General features: G+C 38.0%; 1 protein-coding gene across 5 annotated transcripts in view; it reads right to left on the reverse strand.

The window, feature by feature from the left end:
- Window positions 1-7323: 7323 nt before the first annotated feature.
- The window catches only part of LOC149234358 (Pentatricopeptide repeat (PPR) superfamily protein), a 104247-nt gene continuing 95275 nt past the window's right edge, over window positions 7324-16295 (reverse strand). For 2 of the 5 annotated variants that reach the window (XM_089371804.1, XM_089371802.1), the window contains 6 exons: window positions 8772-8879; window positions 8472-8539; window positions 8153-8240; window positions 7975-8046; window positions 7761-7814; window positions 7324-7640 (listed from right to left, as the gene is read on the reverse strand). In XM_089371804.1, the coding sequence (XP_089227930.1) occupies window positions 7560-7640; window positions 7761-7814; window positions 7975-8046; window positions 8153-8240; window positions 8472-8539; window positions 8772-8879 (471 nt within the window). In that variant the 3' untranslated portion in view covers window positions 7324-7559. Of the gene's footprint in view, window positions 7641-7760; window positions 7815-7974; window positions 8047-8152; window positions 8241-8471; window positions 8540-8722; window positions 8880-16295 lie in introns of those variants that run through there. The other 3 variants (XM_089371803.1, XR_016246084.1, XM_089371805.1) reach the window with 3 other exon arrangements.

The following is a 16295-nucleotide window of genomic DNA, read 5'->3' on the forward strand; positions in this document are numbered from 1 at the left end:
AACCCAAAAGAATGTGTCACGACCATCCACAAATGCATAAAATATGTAGCATGAGGGAGGAGGGAGTTGGGGGGAGGTAAAATATGTAGCATGAGGGAGGAGGGGTTAAAGGGAGGGTGGACTCCGGATTAGGGTGTCTCTCATGAGATCTATGTTAGCCAACTTGCAAAACAATACACAAAGTACTAGGGAACTCATCATCTGGACCAAAATGTGAAATATATGCATACATCCATGCTTATGACTAATGGGGAATTTTGCTCTAGGTATATAACATTTACAATAACATAGCACAAATTAATGACGAGAAATTTAAAATTCTATACATCAATTTGACAACTAAATTATGACTTTAACTCAAATATATTTATTATTACTAAATATATATATAAACCAGCTTATATATGTCACATCCCTAGATCTATCAAGTGCTCAGAGAGATCAAATCTCTCGAAATGCAAACATTTCCTCAAGTTTTGCACTTTAAAAGAGATTTGCAGCTCGAGAAATTTGATTCCTCTCAGCGCTTGATAAATGTGAAATTAAGATGGATCTAAGCTTAGTTCAAGGAAGTACTCGGATGTCATATGATTTAATAACACCAATAGCATATAAAATTAACTCAAAATAAAATATTAGTTTAATTAAGGTTCCGGTGCTAAACCGAAATGATCCCTCTTAGTTGAACAGGTAGATACATCATAGTGTTATAGTGTTAATTTTTGGTATGTTTATGCTTAAGAGCAATTTACTTCAATTTCTTTATTAGCCCAATATCAATATCTAGTTTAGCAATCACATCAGCTTGATAGTAAAACGCAGATAGAACATAAACATAAACAGTGGAAGACAAGCCAAGACAAGAGGGCACAAGATGTGGCACCAGCGAAGGAAAAACCCCAATGTGGGGAAACCCTTGATCAATTCTTCTTATATTCTTCAATAGTTCAGCAAAGAGAGATAGTACAAATTTACAAATATGATAATTTATGACAGTAGCAGAAAAAGCCCTAACCAAAAAAGTCAACATTGGTCAAACTGGGCAGAATTCTTCCTCTAAGCAGCTCGGTCAAACCCAATCAACTTCTGCCTTCAACAGCAGAACCAAACAGTCCAAAACAGTGCAAAAAATTCAATCAAAGTCTGGTCAACTGAAGTCAAACTATAGCCAGCAATTAGGGCAGTCAACACTAGTCAAACCAGAGGTCAGATCAACTTGGTTTCAGTGCCCAGATCTGCGGCTAGCTAAGGAGAAGTTGCCTCACCCAATCCGCAGTAAAAACAGGTCAATGCAAGTGGTCAACACAGCCAAACAGTCACCTTGCAGCTCGGTCAACGCTGGTCAACGCAGTCAACTCCTTCCTTCGCATGTGTGAATGATGGTTGCCCTAATATGCATACCCAATCAAGTGAGGACAGAGAGATGAGTGAAGATGAGATGATGAAATAATGACTTGAGGTCTCCTTTTATATGCCACGTTGAGGATGAACTGGGGGTAAAAATCTCTGTTTTGCTTATTGGTCGACCTTGACAATTTGTCAATAATACAAATAAATTCATATCTTCATTTTTACATGTCGGAATAGGATGATCTTTAGATCAATCCTACACCTCTCGGAGAGAGGAATCCAAGAAAAATATCAGTTGTCATAAATAAGATGACCCATGTAGAGTTTGGCCCTAGTTGCCAATTTTAACACTCCCTCTCAACTAGGGAGAAGTCCATCTGCTAATCCATCTATCAGTCGGTACTATCTCTGCCATCAATGCACTACTCTACATTGCTCTGCTCCGCTCTGCTGAACTATGAAGAAGAAGTGATCGAGAATGTATCATACCATTCTCTACTGACCCGAAGTCAGTCCCAGATAAAAGAAAGTGTCTCATACCACTCTTACTGACTTGAAGTCAGTTCCAATCAAAAGAGAATGTGGCATACAACTCTTACTGGCCTGAAGTCAGTTCCAATTGATCCCAGATCAATATCGGTCATCCTAGCATAGGGAGTACAGTAGTACACGATATGTCCATCGGTAGTACTATGGTCTCTATCCTCATTGCCCAGATAAGAGGTACTTCCCATGAGTCCCAGACTGCACAGTTAGGATGTCTCAGCAGGAGAAGGAATAACCACTCATCCTGCCTACATATCGCCATGGGGTATCACAGGGGAAGGTTGAACCACTCACCCTATGGTTTCTCATCGCTCCAAGAATTACCCCATGCCCCCCGGAGATTCTAGACCTCAATGTCCATACAGGACCCTCATAAGAGGATCTCTCCACAACTCCTAGTCATTCTCGAAAAGTCAAGAATTTGACCTTTCCTAGGGGCTTTGTCAGAATGTCGGCGACCTACTCATCAGTCCCAATGTGATGGAGCCTTATTGCTCCTCGTTGTACCATACCCCGGATAAAGTGGTACCTGATATCTATGTGCTTGGAGCGATCATGAAAAATGGGATTCTTTGATAATCGGATCCCACTCTAGTTGTCACAGAGGATCACGATGGTATCAAGCACATGTCCAAACAGCTCATTGAAGAGCTTCCTAAACCAAACAGCTTCACAGGGGGCCATACTCACAGCTATGTATTCGGCCTCAGCGGTGCTCAAGGCAACCGACTTCTGCTTCCTGCTCATGGTGGATATCGAAGCAGAACCTAAAGAAAAGCAGCACCCAGAAGTGCTCTTGCAATCCACCACGTTGTCGGCCCAATCAGCATCAGAATAACCATGCAGTCTCGCATCTCCGACAGTGTATTTCAATCCATGAGTGATTGTGCCCCAAAGATACCTCAGAATATTCTTGTCACCAATCCAACGTATATGATGAGGCTCAACCACATATTGGCTCAACGTATTAACTGCAAAACATATATCCGGACGGGAGTTCACCAAGAACATCAGTGCTCCTATGAGTTGACAATACTCAAAAGCATTTCCTAATTCAGGTTCGGGAGCACTACCCCATAACTTCTTGAAGTTAAGTTCCATCGAGGTAGTCGCAGGTTTGCAATCCACCATCCCAAATATTTCCAATATCTTCACAACATATTTTCCTTGAGAAAGGAAATTTTCTCCTGGATTTTGTCAGACTTCCAACCCTAGGAAGTAGTGCATCAGTCCTAGGTCCTTCATCTCAAATTCAGAAGCCAACTCCCTCTTACATTTGTGAATGAGAGGTTTTGCACCTGTCAAAAAGAGGTCATCCACATAAAGTACCAATGTGAGAGGTTTATCATCTTCAACCTTAAAGTAAAGGTTTGGATCGGCTTCACTTCTAGTGAATTTCAGTTTCATCAAATAGCTATCAATCCTCTCATACCAAGCCCGGGGTGCTTGCTTCAAGCCATAGAGAGCTTTCTTCAACCTGCATACATGAGATTCCTGGTCATGAACCTCGAACCTCGCAGGTTGTTCCACATAGACTTCCTCTTTAATCGAACCATGCAAACAAGTGGCCTTGACATCCATCTGATGTAGGTTCCATCCTTGCGAGGCAGCGAGGGCTATGATCAAGCAGATGGTGGTGTATCGGGCAACAGGTGCAAATATCTCATCATAATCTACACCTTCCTTTTAAGAGAAGCCTCGAGCAACAAAGTGAGCCTTGAACTTTTCTACACTTACATTAGCCCCATGCTTGATTTTGTAGAGCCACTTAGAGGTGACAACCGATTTGTCCTAGGTCTAGGAACCACATCCTAGGCATCATTCTTCATAATAGACTCGTACTCTTCATTCATAGCATCCTTCCATACTTGTTGCTTCGTGGCTTCTTCAAATGATGAAGGCTCATTTTGAATGATAGTGCTCATGACGGTCAAGTATCCTTGATACCTGTTCGACTTCTTGCTCTCACAGAAAGTCCCCCTTGGTGCAATATGTCTCTCGGCAACTTTGAGAGTCTCCCTAAGCCATGAGGGTCTCCTCTTGGAGGAGGAGGGCTCTTGAGGAGGAGGATCAATAGGATCCATAGGTTCATCAACATCAGGCATCGTCTCATCCTCTTTTTCATCCTGTTTTCCGGTGTCAGCTTCTTTGTCCTTCCTTGGGATAGGAAGTTTGTTGATCTTGTTGAGGGTCATATCTTCGTTAAAGGTGACATCATGACTTATCTCAACTTCCCTTTGACCAGCCACACCATTCTGCTCAGGAGTGTATAGTGTTGTAGTCTCCCTCTTAATGCCAGTTTCTCTGCAATAACCATGAAATTCATTTGATTCAAACTCAGTCATGTTATCAGTCCTCAATATCTTGATTCTCTTCTTAGATTGAATTTCGACCATGGCTTTGAAGTGATGGAACTAGGTGAACACTTCATCCTTCTTTTTCAAAAAGTAGATCCAAGTCTTGCGAGAATAGTCATCTGTAAGGGTGAGATAATATAAGTATCCTCCCAAGGAGTTTACAGGCAACATACCAGATATGTCGGAGTGGATCAACTGCAATATATTTGTGGTCTTACTATTACTTAAGGGGAACGGTCCGCTTGTAAGTTTCCCTTCGGCACAACCCGGACATACACCTTCATGCTCTACTTTGAACTCGGGCATACCCGTCACCATCTGTCTCACATTGGGAAGAGCCTTATAATGAAGATGGACAAACCTCCAGTGCCATAGTTTAGATTGTAGAGATGTGTCACAAGACATGGCTCCCAATGGACTTCCTCCAACTTGATACAAAGTGTCAACCCTGAACCCGAGAGTAAAATCATCTTTAAAATTTCTTTTCCAAACACGTACCTTTCCATCGATGAATGCCACCTTGTATCCTTTGTCTTCCATTGTCGAAATGGACACCAAATTCTTCTTGAGATTAGATACATATAGAACTTCTTGTAAATAAACCGTGTTACCTTGATACAATTGAAGGGTAACATTCCCTACTCCCTTCATGGGATAGGTGGCATTGTGTCCAAGGATAATCTCCAGGTTTGTCTCTTCTATCAGATTATAGAGAGCTTCCTTGTATTTGGTGAAGTGCATTGAGGCACCACTATCAATTAGCCAATTCCCCAAAGTGTTTGGTGGCGAGGTAATGGAGAAGATCGATATAAGATAGTATTCCTTTTGCTTATTGTTAACAACATTTGATTCTTCATACCTGGAGTTCCTTGCTTTCTTGGAGGATTGACCATTTCCATGATGTCCTGTATTCCTTTTTCCTTTGCCATTGAACCTATCATTCCTTTGATTGTTGTTGTTGAAGTTGCTCCTAGAATGATTGTGGTTATCATCATGTGATGTGTCCCTTCTATTTGGACACTCCCTTGTATAGTGGCCAAACTTATTGCAACCTGCCATTCGTTCCACCCTTTAATCTAGGCACCTTTAGATTCTGCAATATTTCTCCTTTTGGCATGAGTGGAGAAAGCAGTGGGGTTGCCTCTATTAGAAGGCATTTCTTGCTCCACCATTCTTGTCTCTTCTTGAATGCATCTCGACATCAATTCTTCAAACCCTAGAATTTGATCATTATTGAGAATAGTGGTTCTAAATATATACCACTCGGGTGGGAGTCCTCCAAGGGTAGTGATAGTAAGTTCTCTATCAAGAATGACCGCTCAAATCAACAGAAGATCATTCTTGATCTCAGTGATCCTTAAGAAGTAGGATTGAATATCCTCGTCCTTGCCCTTCTTAATATCCTTCAACTTATTTTTTAGAAATATAATTTGATTTGCATCACTAACCTTGAACATGTTGACCAACCTGTCATAGATCTCCATGGAGGTGTTCAAATCAGAGATGTAGACCACCAGATGCTTGTCAATGGAATCTCTGATAATCTTCTTCGCTTTGACTTTAGCCTTATTGTACTTGGACTTCGCAACAGAGGGTGCATTTGAAGAAGGCTCAAGGATTTCCCCTTCACATAATCTAACACTTCTTCTTCTTCCAATGTCAGATCAAGAGACATCTTCCATCCATGATAGTCAGACTTTTCACGGAGCTTGTCTTCAGCCGAGAAGTGGGATGAGGAACCCATTTAGCCTTTTGTCCTTGTCCAACTGTCTTCGGTGATTGCTCTTTCACTCTTGCTTGGGCTTTGCCTTCACCTCAGCTCTGATAACATGTTAATTTTTGGTATGTTCTATGCTTAAGAGCAATTTACTTCAATTTTTTTATTAGCCCAATATCAATATCCTATTTAGCAATCACATCAGCATGATAGTAAAATGCAGATAGAACATAAACATAAACAGCAGAAGACAAGCCAAGACAAGAGAACACAAGATGTGGCACCAGCCAGGGACAAACCCCAATGTGGGGAACCCTTGATCAATTCTTCTTATATTTTTCAATAGTTCAACAAAGAGAGATAGTACAAATTTACAAATCTGATCATTTATGAAAGCGGTAGAAAAAGCCCTAACCAGAAAAGTCAACGTTGGTCAAACAGGGCAGAATTCTTCCTCTAAGCAGCTCAGTCAAACCCAGTCAACTTCGGCCTTCAACAGCAGACCCAAACAGTCCAAAACAGTCCGAAAAATTCAGTCAAAGTCTGGTCAACTGAAGTCAAACTGCAGCCAGCGACTAGGACAGTCAACGCTGGTCAAACCAAAGGCCAGATCAACTCGGTTTCAGTGCCCAGATTTGTGGCCAGCTAAGGAGAAGCTGCCTCACCCAATCCGCAGTCAAAACAGGGCAACACAAGTAGTCAATGCAGCCAAACAATCTCCCTACAGCTCGGTCAACGTTGGTCAACGCAGTCAACTCCTTCCTTCGCACGTGTGAGAGATGGCTGCCCTAATCTGCGTACCCAATCAAGTGAGGAGAGAAAGATGAATGAAGATGAGATGATGAAATAATGACTTGAGGTCTCCTTTTATATGCCACGTTGAGGACGAACTCGGGGTAAAAATCTCTGTTTTGCTTGCTGGCCGACCTTGACAATTTGTCAATAATACAAATAAATTCATATATTCATTTTTACATGTCAGAATCGGATGATCTTTAGATCAATCCTACACCTCTCGGAGAGAGGAATCCAAGAAAAATATCAGCTGTCATAAATAAGATGACCCATGTGGAGTTTGGCCCTAGTTGCCAATTTTAACATATAGGAAGTCTAAAATGTGCGTGTGCATATCGACAAAAGGGCCTGACATATTGAGTATATCTTTTGATACCAGAAATGAGAAAGAAAACAGTGAATGTCAGTGGAATAAGAACAGAGGGTTTTGGCATTGACAAACAGTTTCCATGGCACAATCAGAAATGATTTAGTCAATCAAAATCCATTCAAAACATAAAACAAATTGATAATTAATTTATTCGTGTTATAAATTGAATTACATTAACATCAATAATCTGCCTTGATTTTAAAAATGCTGTTTCCGCTTTTTAAAATGTGGCACCATAGTATGGAATCTGGCTTTTAAGTTGAAGTATGTATTGAATTACGTAAATCCCAGAGAAAGCTGCACATTCCTTCCAGAAAAAGCTACTCATGGATACAAGGTTGCCACAAACATTCTTAAGCATGACATTTCTTATAAAACTAAAATACAGGGAGACTCTGAAGTTGGCCTGTTATTAAACATTGGTTCAAACAGAATCGGGTAAAACTGGTGCAGATCTTAGAAGCCTCTCAACTTCATCATTTGCCTCAGCTTGAATTCGCCATTGCTGCAATAATAGAATCAAATAATTGATGTGAAGTAACTGATGGAATCTAACTCGCCAATATAGTTTGGTAATCAACAAGCCTGCTTTGGTTTGTGTAAATAGAATTGTTTTCTACCGTACCTTTTCCAGATCTTCTAGTTCCATGAGGCGCTCAATTTGCTCGGCTATACTTGACTGTATAACGATAAATGTCTATCAATAAGTTGCCTAGAATGTTTTAGGAACAAAGAACAAGGTGACATGAAATAGTTGCTAAAGTTATTTACATGTAGAAAAAAGACTCAACTGGAAATAGATACATTACTTAGTAATTTAAAAGAAAACTAATACTCACAGCATTGGTGACTTCTTCTGCTGCAAAAACATCTTTGTCCATCTCCACCTCTATTTCAATCATCGAAGCAAGCTGTTCAATCCCAAAAAATCATTAAACATTTTGAAGGTAGCCACATGATTCTCTAGCAGGATGTAAAGTTTGCATTTGTAGCAGAAGTTGGTATAAAACTACTAACTTTTGCATAGCTATCGATAAGCTTTAATCTCGCAACAAGAGACTCATCCAAGTTTTCTCGGGCTCTCTTGACCCTACTCTTCCGGGCACTTCAACAATAAGTTTCACAAAGTCGTATAAGTACAACTTGCAGCAAACAGAGTAAAACATGGCAAAGTTCATTATTTTTTAAAATTTTAATACCGATGTCTAGAAACGCTACTTCCGATGAATTACTTATCAAAGTGACCAATTTGGGAAGTTCAGACGTGGGCAAATCTACTTATTGTCCTTGTTTTTTCTACAACTCTAACTAGTTGCAATGTTTATTAGAATCCTGCCTGTACGAAGGTTCCCCAACAACTTCGATTTTGTTTTCTAGATTGCACATGCGAGCCAGCATCCGCACCTTCAAATACAGAAAGCAGACAGTCAATTTAAAATGTTTCTTGCAAGTTGCAAATGTTCCTACATTGGTTAAGAGGAAAAAAGCCTTCGGTGTTGCACACAGAAGAATAACAGGTATAAAAACATTGCAAATGCATAGTGTCAACCCTATAATTGCACAAAAGAAATGCATAAAATTAATTACCAGTTCGGTTTCTGACTTCAGTATGGAGCTTGATAAGCAAAGCATTTACCTCTTCTTCTGCAGCCTGAATTAGATCCTTGAGACGGGACTGCAGAAGATTATATTGTGATAGTAGTTGTTGTCTGACAGCAAGCGCATCTACCATCCTCTGAGGAAGCTGCAGCGACAATGGAAAAAACTTTATCACGGGCATATAATTCTAAATGGGAACGAACTAGGCATAATGCTTTCATTTCTGCTATTCCTTATAGCATTGCCAATTTTTGTTTCTGAAAACCATCACTATATTTTCTTCCATGAACATGACTAAAACACTTGAGCATATGAGCACAAGAATAAGTCTAATGCACTTGGGGTATTTGTTAAGTGACCCACAGATAGTTCCAAAGTTACACGAGATATGAAAGAAATAGGAGTATCCAATACAGTATGAACAAATGCAGTGTTCTCTTTATCTGCAATTAAGAAACAAGAGCTAAAGATGGTCGGTGATAATCAAGAATCACAAGGGGATGCAATGAGAATTGTGAAGGAGACAGGTCAGCACAGATCATGTATATTCGAAAATGAAGTATAGGCCTGCAAAGACTGCATACCCTTCCACTTGACACATGACCAGAAAGCTGATACGTACCAGCAAGTTATGCAAATAAACAATTAGAGGAGCACATAAATAAAAGATTGGAATTCCAACAGCAAAAACCTGAGATGGCATTAAAGATAGCAGCAAGGGATTTAATGTTAGAATTGGAAACGCGTACAACAGTAACAGTAAGACATCAAGTTAAAGAAGTGTCCATGTGTCAGTATATATATGTAGTATGTATATGTACAAGTGTCAAGTTAAAAGGAACATGCACTGTCGTGTGAGACTGAATATTACACAATGTAGGTGCAATATCCCAATTTTGATCCCCAGACCACTATGTGTACATGATCAATGGTTATAAACTGGACAATTGTGACTTGTAATTGTGTAATAAGTGTTAATATAAATACATCACAGGCTACAGAAGAGGAGGATGAGATTGGCAGACTACCATTCCAGAAATGGGGAAATGCAAGGGGGTTAAACGAGATACTTCTATCTTTATTTTATCACTAGTCCTTGACCTTGACTAATACTACTCTTTAGGTCATGTTTTATTTTATCCTGAGCTAGGGATAAATTGCATAAGGAGGTACATGGGCTATCCATAGAGATATGTGGTGTTGAAAACACGGGGGGTGTTATGAATAAAATATTCATAAAATATTAATAATATTAAAATAATAAATAATTAATTAATTACTTAAAGTAATTATTAAAACATTATTTATGAAGAGGTAAATAGTCAAAAGACATAACTATTCATCTTTCGTGGCTAGTCATTGCCTATATAGGCAAACCGCCACGAAGGTATTGTACACCATTCGTTCCTTATTAATAATAAAAATTACTTATTTACATACAATTCACAAAAGCTACATATGATTACACTTCTATGTACGGGTTTTCTCCTTACAGTGGTATCAGAGCAGGTTTGATCTTCCTGCCTACATCGTGTTCGTTTCGCTACACCTGCGCCAACCTTCATCCATTCTGTCCACATCCTGACATTATACCCGCTCCATCTCCTCATTGTTCCATTGTCCTTTAGTCACCGTCTGCTGCAAAAACTACTGTTATGCTCCTATACCAATAGGTGTCATATATCATGATTGACTTGATGAGCTATGTGATATGTTCATACCTTTACTTGTTGCAAAGGATTTCTATATTTTCAAAAATCAAAAAATTTAAAAAATGTAAAGAGGCTATACCCTAAAAGAAAAATCAAAGGGTAAAAAGAATAAAGAAGGTCAAAAAAATGAAAGAAAATGCACCCCAACAAAAAGAAAGACCAAGGAAAGTGTGCAAGTCTAAATGCCACTACCTTTTACTGTTGTACAATAAACAATTGTGTGCAGCTTGTCACTTATGCCACAATTCATGAATAGTCAAACAGTTTAAGTTTGGTTAGTTCATATTTCAATTTCATGTTGTAGAAATAGAGAATAAAGATCTGACCAAACAGTGTAATCTTGGCAGATAAGTAGATAGGTAGAGTGAAAAAGGAGCTCAACAGTGTAATCTGAGCCCTTGGATGTAATAAGTGTAGACTTAGGTAGGCTTGCCATGTAAAGGAAAAAGAAGATGGATAAGGGTTTGCCAATCTGACTGCACCCAAATAAAAGAAGTGAAAATGCTGAGTTAAAGTAGGTAGGGTAAGTAGATGATGGTTGCAAAATAAATGTGTGGTGAATGGTTAAGTTTAATGCTTAAAATCTTTTTCTTTCATCACTTGGACAAAGCACAACTCACATTGGAGACAACACATCAAAGAAACAAAGTCAAACTAATTAACTTCCTTACTCCATTTTTCCTAAAAAATTCACTAATTTCCCCTAAGTACTAAAAGTACCTATAAATAAGTTAGGGGGGCTCAGAGCAGTTCTCTGACTTTTGGAGGGACAGGACCCTCAGCCGAATAATTTGAAATACCTAAAGCACTTAAATCCACTTCATCAATATTCACCCTTTCATAAAGTCACTCATTCCCTTTATAAAGCTTTTCCCAAGTAAAATCCTATTTTTCTTAAGAAAATTAAAAACATTCTATCTACATGAAACCTTCGTCTATCAATAGCCTAAGGTATAAGTTTTGTATGATGAAATGCATTTTCGAAAAACATTAGACTTAGCGCTGTCCCATTCATTTTGGTCATATTAAACACTAATGTTTTATTATATAATTCCCCTATAAAACAAAATTACCCACGCCCGTATTATATTATTATACAAAACCCCAAATATTACATATCCTGCCCCGATGGTTAAATATCACTGTAAATCAAACAATAAAACGGGATTAATTAACTAATCCGTAGCTAATTAAGAACCCGACCCCGCCACCATTCAATGAGGATTAATTATGTCATTTGGACTAATTAATAACTCTATAACCAATTGCATCACCCCCGATATGATTAATCCCTTTAAATTATATCGGGCCCGTCGTCCGTTAACCTTCCGCCACTTCACCTCTCCGACAACCGTCCGATCGGCGCCCGCAAATCCAACGGTCATCACGCATATCGCACGATCCTTTTGGTCGACATTTAGCGCGCGATGGAGAGCGGTTTCCTGAATAGTACCCACGCCACGCGTCGCCCATCCTATGGAATCGCTCGCTCAAGCTCGAATACCGCCCCCCCTCCATGAGCACTGCGATGAAACCCGCTTACCACCTCCCATAAATGACAAAATTTCTCGTCATCCAGTTGCCGCCAATTGTCATTAACCCGCCAATACCAACCATTTACCCGTTTAAACACAAAAACCCAAAGTTTTGCTCGTTTTCACCTGATTATGCAGTAAAACCTTATGTAACCTAGTTGTGCCACTTGAAGCCTCTGTTAACCGATTTGAGCATGGTTTACCTCCCAAAAATCATTCTGGACTCACTCCATAGACCTCTCAAGCTCAAATGAAACCTTTTCGACCTCCCCTGCGAACCAATGCTTTCTTAACAATTTGTTTTCTTTTACAGGTGATCAGAAGACCACATCCTTGGATAAACAGTCTTAATAGTAGTCATAAGACCTGTTTACTCCAAGATTATTATCAAATCTATTCAAACAGAGATGGAAGATAAAACATACAGTTAAAAGACAAGCAGAGGAAACATGGAATTAAAAGAATTTACTATTGAAATAGACAGTAAAAACCTAAAATATACAGTGAAGGTAAAAGGACACAGTAAACAACAGTCAAAGTGTATCAGGGTTAAAGAGTATCAGATTGAAGACCAAGTCAAGTAAATCAGCTAGCATAAAGATAAACAGCAGGGAAAACAGTTACAAAGCATAGCATACAAATTCATGTCAAAGTGAAGCCAGATGAAAAAACACAGCAGTAAAAGTAAAAAATAAAAAGTAAACAGTAAAGAGTAAAAGTAAACATGAAGACATTGAGGGTTAAACAAAGATGAAAACACTTTCACCAGCTACAATGAAGTTTATCCAAAGTAAAAATGAAAAACAGTCAAAAGAAGTTTAAGGTTAAAAAATGAAATTAGAGCAAAAATGGTACATTCTTCAGAAATTTCCTGTTTAAGTCATAGTTTTGTAGAAACTATTGTGGCCACTCCAAGAAGTATTTTAAAAAACTGGACGAGGTTTTTGTTCCCAAAAGTCTCATATACAAAAACCTCTCTCACTTTTTACACAGGTATTACCAAGAGGGAGATAAGTGCATGTCTTCACAGCCTATTTTTCAATTTGTGTAAAGTCTTGTTTTTGACATCTTTTTGCAGAGAATATTATGAACAGCTGGAGATGAATTTTGGGAAACTGAGAGAGGTTTATTTCACAAACATTCCTATCTACAAAAACCTCTTTCACTTTTTACATATCTATCACGGATTGAGATATACAAGCATATCATTGGACCCTAAGTTTGCAGAATTTCTAGGGCAGAATGCACAAAGGAAGGATGCAGTTAATGACTGGGATGCCTCATCATCAACTAAGAGTTGCTACCAAATTCGACTTTCTCTTTTTTGTCACCATAAATCCATAAACATAGTGCCAAATAGATTCATTAGTTTGGAATGTCATTTATTGAAGTTCTATTAATGTAAACAGTTAGAGATATTTGTGAAACTGATCTTGATATTTTTTCAAGATATTTCAGTTTACAATTAGTATAAATACTTCTCCATTTGAAGTATTTTGTGTGGATTCTTAGACATTGCTGTAATATTGACTATTTTGTAATAAAGTGTTGTTTGGACCAACTTTGTGGCTTGCTGGATGAAGAATTGGAGCTAAGGACTTTTCTCAGAATTCTTGAATCAAACACCGGATCAATAAGTCATCTATACCTTGTGTTTTAAAGTTTTCCTTGTTTAAAATATCATCTATGTTTCACATCTGAATGATAAACGAAAAAGAATAACTCAGGTTATACTCAATTGCACTCTGTTTTCAATCGTTATTATTCTCAATGTTTTCTTCTGAACTAGTATAAACAGTGAATTCTTAATTGCTCATGTTTCCTAGTTTATTCATCTTAATCATTTAGTAAAGAATTCTTAATTGCTCTTTATTGATGGTTAGTCATGTTCTGCTCTCTTAAAGTATGTTAAAGGATTCTTAGTTGCCCTTTAACCCTTTAAGCCCATCCCATCTTTAAGTCTCTAATTGTTCCCTGTTTGACTACCTTGCTCTGTTAAACCATCCTTTGTGAAGAAACCAAGTCCAGTTAAGCCATCTTCTTTGACTCCATCAGCCCAATGGACTAAGCTACTCAGTCTTACCCCTTTGCTATTGAATCTCACCACCCAAATTCAAACAAAACTCCTAAACTTCACAACTAGCCTAATATCATTCAAAAACAAAGCTAAATTTGAAAGAGAGAGCCCTCTCTGGATACAGATTGGCTAGATTCTGTATCTAAAAGATTGGTTTGTGGTTACCTCAGACCCCTTTCCTCTTCAAACAACTTCAAGGAAAATCTGAGTGATAACAATTACCACATCCACTATCTCCTTCAAACAAACATCTTCCATGCCATCGCTCTTCTCCCTGTGTTGTCGGAACCCTCACGTCCTTGCCCTCTGATTCCAGTCGGTTGTGTTTCGCTGTCATCGTGTTTCATTCCATCGACAGTCTCTTCTGTTGTACCCATTGTTTTAAAAACCGGCCGTTTCAAAACCGAAACGGCCGAGTTGATCCGAGTTGATGCTGTTGGGAGTGACCCGGCCTTGGAAACGGTCCCGAGTTGACTCGGCCGACTCGTCATGGGTGACTCGGCCAACCCGGCCGTTTCCAATATGACTCGGCCGAGTCACAAAGGGACGGCCCTCCACACGTAAACAGCATTTAAAAATTGATTTTTTTGGGATTTTTAAATTGTTTAATGTTTGTTTTGGATCTCAAACTGTTATACCAACCACTATCTTACTAGAGCTCTGCTATATTGTTATAAGTTGTGCATTATTGTCATGCATATGTATAGATTATATATATAGTATATACTGTGTCAACTATTATGTATAGATTACTGCTATGTTTAATATGTATATTGTTATGTAGGCTTTGTATACTATGTAAACAACCAAGTCAAGAGATCAAGTGTTGAATCAAGTTGTTGATGAGAAACTGCACTGTTCTGACTTCTGAGGCCTTAAGAGAATATCAATCATCGCAACAAAACTAGAAACCAATGATTGGCTTAGTGCATATGATCCACAACATACCTTTGTACCTGTTGTCGCGCAGATTGACACGACAACGCTCAGACCGGGGGCTGTCACTCTGATCCCCGATCCCTCCGTTTAAGCCTGTCTCCCGCGGCTAAGGGGGATAGTCCCTGTGGGATGATGAGACCAACTGTCGACCAGTTGGTTGGGAAACACGAGACACGATATAAAAAGCACTCGATGGATTTGATTAATTTAGCAGACCAGTGCCTTAAGAGATTGTGGTTAAAACGATTACTTGTTAAATGATATAAAAATATGGACCATGAACAGCAATCATCTATCATCAGCTAAATCACAATGCTCTTAGAATGACCAAAACGATATCCAGCAATTGAGAATTTTCAAAAAATTAATGCTTTAAACCACCATGAATCATAACCATTAACTAGATATCAATTCCGCATCTCGACTTGAAAATTTAGATCTCAGCATGACAATTTCCGAAAATAACTGGATCTGACGAAGAAAATTTTCCAAAAATTTTAATATGTTTTTCAAATTTTTTTTTTTTTTTTTTTATGTCATAAAAAATCTAAACTAAAATTTATGAAAACTTTAAACATAAAATCTAATTAAAATAAAAATTAAATCAAAATCTAATTAAAACTAAGCTTAACTCTAAACTAAACTTTAAAAAAAAAAAATTGAAATCTAACTAAAAGACAAATCTAAAACATAAAATTTAAATCTATATAAAACTATACAAATATTAAATCTAAAGTCTAAAAACTTAAATAAAATCTAAATAAAATAAATCCTAATAAAATCCTAAATTAAAATCAAAGTCAAAACTAAAAAAGAACTAAACTAAAATAAACAAAATTTAATCGTAAATAAAAAGCCCCTTTTTTTTATTTTTTTTTATTTTATAACCAAACTAAAACCAAAATTTAAATCTAATTAAAAATCTAATTAAAACCTAATAAATAAATTATGCAAATGTATATAATCCTAAACTATAATCTAAAAAAACTAAATCAAAATCTTTAAAAAAAAAAAAACCTAAAATCGTAACTACATAAAACAAATTAAAATCTGAGACATCTACGCTAGCCTATCCAAAATAATCAAAAAAAAAAATACGACTTCACTAGCTACCGACTGCAGGAAGGGGATCAACGCATATTGTCTTTAAAAAAATATCCTAACCCTCAACTACTTAACAGATAAAATCGAAACGCAGACCTGAGAATCCTTCACGCTGGAGAAGTATGCAGATATATGAAGGACGGCGGACGAGTGAGGGTTACCTGAGGCGTGAATGGATCGATTTTTTTTTTTAC

Source organism: Pinus tabuliformis, chromosome 8, assembly GCF_031772625.1.
Source record: "Pinus tabuliformis cultivar Carrire ecotype Pingquan chromosome 8, CPIR1, whole genome shotgun sequence".
Lineage (NCBI taxonomy): Eukaryota > Viridiplantae > Streptophyta > Pinopsida > Pinales > Pinaceae > Pinus > Pinus tabuliformis.